This window comes from Ipomoea nil, unplaced genomic scaffold (assembly GCF_001879475.1).
Source record: "Ipomoea nil cultivar Tokyo-kokei standard unplaced genomic scaffold, Asagao_1.1 scaffold2781, whole genome shotgun sequence".
NCBI lineage: Eukaryota > Viridiplantae > Streptophyta > Magnoliopsida > Solanales > Convolvulaceae > Ipomoea > Ipomoea nil.
In genome coordinates this window covers 309913-316826 of record NW_017619209.1, presented here as the reverse complement: position 1 = coordinate 316826, position 6914 = coordinate 309913, and the positions used below count along the sequence as shown (strand labels likewise).

Sequence of the window (6914 nt, the reverse complement as noted above, 5' to 3'; positions counted from 1 at the left end):
GAGGGGTAATGAGGTTTGGGAAAAAAGGAAAACTAAGCCCTAGATTTATTGGCCCCTACGAAATCTTTGAAAGGATCGGGAACCTGCTTACCACCTCGCATTGCCACCCGAACTGGATCGGGTACACAACATCTTCCATGTATCGCAACTAAAGAAATACGTGCACGACGTGAGACATGTCCTCCAACCCAAAGTAGTGTGCTTGGATGAAGCCTTATCCTATGAAGAAAGACCCGTAAGAATCCTAGATACGAAAACAAGAGAAACTCGCAGGAAGACCGTAAAGATGGTCAAGGTCATTTGGTCCAACCACAAGACCGAGGAAGCAACGTGAGAACTTGAAAGTGCAATGAGGGAGCATTATCCCAACCTGTTCACTCAAGGTACCTTAGCTTAAGCCTTAGGATAAGCAGCTTAGAATAAGTCCCGTTACGTCTAAGCTTCGGGGACGAAGCTTCTTGTAAGGGGGAGGGTGAAACACCCCGTGTTACGGCCCTCGAGCCCGGATTAATTAATTAAATTAATCTGGCTATCAATAAATAAAAAGAATTTAATCTACTTAAGATTTCCTTAATTAATTAATGTGGTCCATAATTGATCATGGACCCTTGCCTAAAACCTGTTAAGAATAAATAAAGCGGGCCTTGGCATTTAGATTCCAAATACGATTTCTGAATAAATATATATAGAGGATTAGAAAGCATTGAGAACCCTTTTTCCCCTCATAACACTAAATACGCGAATTGCCCAGGGAGCTTAGCAGAAGGAATTCCCCACCACCAAGCCTAGGGAAACCAATCGGAGCAGAATCTTGGTAAAGAACCTTAATAGCCAAGGGAGAATTAATTAAGGCTAAGAGGTAACCCATGTCTTACAAAACCTATTTTCCTTGCTATATCTTGATTATTGGCTCTTTTGATAATTGTATGTGTGATTCTGTGATTGAGTCTTGATAGAGCTTTGCCTAGGGATTATGTTCTGTTTATTTGATAATCTTGATGATTTTGATGTTGTGATGGATTATATGTGTGATCCTACGTTTAGGCATGTCTAGAGCTTGATTTTAGGGTTTGTTGGATGGAATCTTGATGTTCTTGTTGTTCTTGCATGTTAGGAATTGATTCTTGAATCTTGATATATTAGGAGCATGAATTTAGGATTTGTTTGTGTTGGTTTCTTGGCTTAATTCTTGTGGTTCAAGTCCATATTGTTGTTTTTGTTGTGTATTGGGATTTATTCGGACTTGGTTTTGGGTGTAATTGGGGAATTCCCAACTCGGGTACCGTTTTAGGAAGTCGTGAGTTATGGTCATTGCATGTGGGTTAAGTTAGTGACCCGTTGGCCTAGGATGAGATTTGTATGATCCCGTGGGTGCCTTGTGGTTGTCTCGTTATCTTGGGAAGTAGAGTTTAGGCTGTATCTTGTAGGTTGCGTGTTTATGTTGATGTCACTTGTTGATGAGATTGGGAACAGGTTTATGATGATTCGTAATGCTAAACATGTTGTTATGCCTTGAGTTTTGATCTTGGTTTTAAAGCTAGAGTTTATTTAGGATTATATATGTATTCCAGTCTCAAAATGGTTTTCTTATATCTACCTATATTGTACTTAACGAGTGGGAGTGGGTTACCAGCATTATCCGCTGACGGTTGTTACACCGTATGTTTTTCAGGTGAAGATTAGTAGCTCCAGAGTGCGCTAGATGGAGCTAGCTTAGATAGTTTAATATTAGTTAGATGGCCTGTGAGCCTTTGTTTGTATTATGAATACTAATTACAGTTTATGCTTGTTCAGTTAGTTTAGCCTGTGCGTCTAGGTTCTCAAACCTAGACGTGGCATAGCACCCCGATACTGATGTGGTTAGTTCTTCTTTGTTTGGATGGATAATGAAAGATTTGCCTTTATTTTATAGGATTTAAATGTTTTAAAAATTAGGGGTGTTACATGCACTTGCACCAATAAGTGTGATTGTGGTAAGAAGTTGGATTAAATAGTTGAGCAAGGAGAGAAGGACAAACTATCCATCTTTCTAATTGGATTACATGAGAGATACACTGCGGCTATGAATCAGATCATGTTAATGAGGCCTCTGCCTGAGGTCAATGAAGCCTATTCTATGGTGGCTCAACAAGAGAGACAATTCCAAATGGTTTCTGTTGGTTTTGGGAGCCAATTGCACCAGGGAGGTGAAGGCAACATTCTTACAGGTAATGCAGGCAGTGTTTTCTTGTCCAGAACTGGGGGAGGATTCTAACAAGGGTTCAAGAAAATACAAGCTTCAAACAAGAAGCCTGTATGCACTTATTGTGGCTACACTGGCCACACACAAGATAAATGTTATAAAAAGCATGGCTATCCCCATTGTTGGAAGCCAAAATCAATAACTCAGGGTTTAGTAAACCAAGTCCAGGGAACAGCTGTTTGTTCAACAGTCTAATGTTGATGAGGGACCATCTTTCAATCAAAATGACTTTAAGAGGTTTATGGAGTTTATGCAGATGTAGTGGTCTGTCAGCAATACACCCCTTGATCAAACCATGCAAGCTTCAATTAATACTGTGGCAATGGAACTTCAAAGTGAAGGTATGGTCTCACTCAACTCCGTCAAATGCAATAAGAATGAATGGATAGTGGATAGTGGTGCCACTCACCACATTGTGTGTGACATAGATTTACTGAGCAATCAACAAAAGGTCAAAAATCTGCATGTGTGTTGCCAAATGGTCAGAAGGCTGCTATCACCCTCACTAGAACAGTATGCCTATTTGATGAATTCACTTTGTATAATGTGTTGTATGTGCCTGGTTTCCACTACAATCTAATATCTGTAGGAGCTTTCATTAAGGACTCCAAAGGGGTACTAGAGATGAATTCTAATCACTTTATTATACAGGATGCTATCCATGGGAAAATGATTGGAAAAGCTGAGCTGCAAGGTGGACTGTTCTACTTAGATTTTCCTATTGCTTCTGTATGCAATTCTATTTCTATTCATGACAAGTGTATTCTCTGGCACAATAGACTGGGACATACCTCATGTTCTAAGATTCAGCTCTTAAAAGACTTGAAACCTACAATTTAGTTCAATAAAGATTTTGTTTGTGATTGTTGCCATTTTGCTAAACAAAAGAGGTTACAATTTCAGTCTAGTGTTTCTTTAGCTGCCAATTGCTTTGATTTGTTGCACATGGATATTTGGGGACCTTACAAAATAGCCACTATTCATGGTCACCATTATTTTATAACTATCTTGGATGACCATAGTAGATCTGTATGGGTATATACGATGAAAGTGAAGTCTGAAACCAGAAATCAGATTATAAACTTTTGTAATCTTGTTCAGAATCAATTTGGGGCTAGGGTGAAGTGCATCAGGTCTGATAATGGTCTAGAGTTCTGTATGACAGATTTCTTTACTCTAGAGGGAATTGTGCCTCAAACCTCATGCAACTACACCCCTCAACAGAACAACATAGTTGAAAGAAAGCATGGTCACCTACTGTCAATAGCTAGGGCCCTCAGATTTCAAGCCAATCTTCCTAAGTATTTATGGGGAGAATGTATACTACATGCACTACATATAATCAATAGATTTCCCTCTGCTGCTATTGGCAATCAGGTTCCTTACCAAGTCCTACTCAAGAGGCTTCCACAGTACCAGAATTTGAAAGTTCTTTGCTATCTAGCTTATTCAACTACAGTAGGGCCTAGAACAAAATTTGAGGCCATGGAAAGGAAATGTGTATTTATGGGATATTCTAATGGAACCAAAGGATACAAATTATATGATCTTGCAACTAAAGAATACTTTTTTATAAGGGATGTTGTCTTTTATGAGAATGTCCTCCCTTTCCAACAAAGAACTGGCCAGGGAGATACAATCTCTCAAATGATTTTGCCTACAATGAAGGGTGACACAGTGGAGATAACTGAAGTTCCACAGCCCCAAACTCAGATCCCCACTAATGATGATCAGAATCAAGCTCAGAATGATGATTATTCCCTAAATCAGACTCAGAGTGATGTCTGTTTCCCAAATCAAACTCCTGTCCAGCCTCCTGAGAACATACAGATTTGCACTCAAAATCCTCAACAGGCTGCTAGGAGGTCATCAAGGCAGAAAAATAGTCCTACTTACCTGGAAGACTATGTCTGCCAAAACATAGCAGCAAAAACCTCTCCACATATAATGGATAAAACCATGGATTACACCAGACTTGATACATCATTTAAGTCCTTTGTAATGAACATCACAGGGCACACTGAGCCAAGAAACTACAAGGAGGTTGTACAACATAAGTGTTGGAAAGAGGCTATGGATGAAGAAATTAAAGCACTGGAGAGGAACAATACCTGGTAGATATTGGACTTACCTCCTTCAAAAAGGTCTATTGGCTGCAAATGGGTTTACAAAATAAAAAATAAGGCTGATGGTACCATTGAAAGGTATAAGGCAGGGCTAGTAACCAAAGGGCACAATCAAACCCTTGGCATAGATTATCTTGATACTTTTAGTCCTGTTGCCAAAATGACAACAATCAGGACTCTATTGGTTATTGCAGCAGCACAAGGATGGCATCTCCATCAGATGGATGTAAATAATGCCTTCCTCCACGGAGAGTTGAAGGAAGAAGTATACATGCAGTTGCCACTTGGCTTTACAAAAGGAAAACCTGGACAGGTGTGTAAGCTCATAAAATCCTTGTATGGTTTCAAACAAGCAAGCAGACAGTGGAATACCAAGCTAAGCATTGTCTTACAGAACATGGGGTTTAAGCAATCCATACCGGACAATTCTTTATTCACCAAAGGAGAAGGTCCATCATTTGTAGCCCTGTTGGTATATGTAGATGACATAGTGGTTGCAAGTGCTTATTTGGAAAGCATTAAACAGATAAAGACACAGCTCAATGACAACTTCAAAATAAAGGACTTGGGACCTATGAAATACTTCCTAGGATTGGAAGTAGCCAGAAAAAAAAAATGGGCATAGCAGTATGTCAAAGAAAGTATGCCCCGGAGCTGCTAGATGATACTGGATTCACCAACTCCAAATCAATTCATAGTCCTACTGTCCCCTCCCACAAGCTAAGCAAAGATGGGGGTGAAACTCTTGCACATAATACTCAATACAGAAGGATAATTGGCAAGATCCTATACTTGACCATCACAAGGCCTGACATTAGCTTTGCCACACAGCAGCTATCCCAGTTTCTTGACAGACATACTGATCTACACTTGCAAGCTGCCCATAGGGTTCTAAGGTATCTCAAAGCTGCTCCAGGCCAAGGGTTGTTCTTTCCATCAAACCCTGATTTACAGTTGAAGGTTTTTTCAGACTCAGATTGGGGTGCATGTGTAGATACAAGAAGACCTGTCATAGGTTTTTGCATATTCTTGAGTAATGCCTTGATATCATGAAAATCTAAAAAGTAGCCTACTGTCTCCAAGTCATATTCATAGGCTAAGTATAGAGCCTTAGCAGCTACATCTTGTGAACTTCAATGGTTGATCTATTTGCTCACAGATCTTGGAGTTAATCATAGCAACACTGCAGCCCTCTATTGTGACAGTAAATCAGCAATTGCCATTGCTGAAAATCCAATTTTTCATGAACGTACTAAACATATAGAGTTGGATTGTCACTTGGTCAGAGAAAAGTTAAGCAAAGGCATCATAAAATTACTGCATGTTACTTCTGAGAATCAGCTAACAGATACTTTCACCAAGGCTCACTGTCCTTCTTCTTTCAACTGCTATATATCCAAGCTTGGATTGATTAACTTATACAATCCAGCTTGCGGGGGGATAGTAGGAGATCAAGAAGATCAACGGCATCACACGCATCTAGGCAGCATTCAACAGTTTCTTTTTTGTTATGTTAGTTAGGATTCTTTCCATTGTTTTCCCTCCTTAGTCTTGTGTATAAGAACTGTTGTACATCCTCTCTGAAATTGTTAGTTGAAATAAAGTTTCTTTCTCTTCACTTGCTTCTCTTCACTTTGTAAAAAACATTACCCATTCATGGAGCCTTGCAAATCCCATCCGAACATATTTGCAACTTTAGTGAGTACATCTCTCCATTTTTGTACCTTATCGCTTCCCCCAAAACGTTCTTTGTTCTTTGCCAAGGCCACGCCGTAATTCCCACTTTGACTACGTACTTCATAAAGCTCAACGTCATAAAAAATAGGATAGACTAACTGTTTTCTCTTCTCCCTGCACTCGAGGATTTGAAGCAATTCGTTAAGGCACCACCTAGACGAGGCATAGTTTTTGGAGAAGACTATCATAGAGATTCTTGAATTTTGGATTCCCCACGTGAGTTCTGGCGCAAGAGATTCGCCCTTTCTGAGCTCCTCTTCGTCTCTAAACGTGCAAATACCTGCATTACATAACGCATAGTAAAGATGACCGGTAAAGTTTTTACGCGTGTCTTCACCTCTGAAACTCAAGAACATATCGTATTCCCAAGTGGAAGGTTCAAGGTTGATTGTAGAGCTAGCCATAGACAGACTTAAGAAGTGAGCAAAAGGCAGGAAATCTAGAAAAGATGAGTGGTGAAGATTGATGAAGAGGCTACTTGGTGTGTGTTGGGAAGGAACTGATCGAATTTATAGAGAGAAGGAGTATGAAAGAAAGGTCAAAGGGAAAGAGGAAAGAAGATAGCTTAAAGACGAGAAATTTCCTAGTTATTGCGCAGTTTGGCTCCTACGTCTTTAGACATGTTTTAACGGACATGTATACAATTCATAATTTTTTTTTTTTTTGTTGTGAAATGAAAATTTTGTACAATTGTCTAAAGTGTGCATTATGTAAATCTGATCATGCTTCATCTACTCAACCACCTCATTTAGGGTTAAAAACTTATAACCATATATATAGGTTGAAACTCCTTTAATTTGTTTTTGTAT

General features: G+C 39.4%; 1 protein-coding gene across 1 annotated transcript; it reads right to left on the bottom strand.

Annotated features, from left to right (window-relative positions):
* Positions 1-6014: 6014 nt before the first annotated feature.
* Positions 6015-6509, bottom strand: LOC109157436 (TMV resistance protein N-like). Its single transcript, XM_019305343.1, has one exon. It carries the CDS (start codon positions 6507-6509, stop codon positions 6015-6017), a length of 495 nt encoding a protein of 164 aa, XP_019160888.1.
* Between the last annotated feature and the right edge of the window lie 405 nt (positions 6510-6914).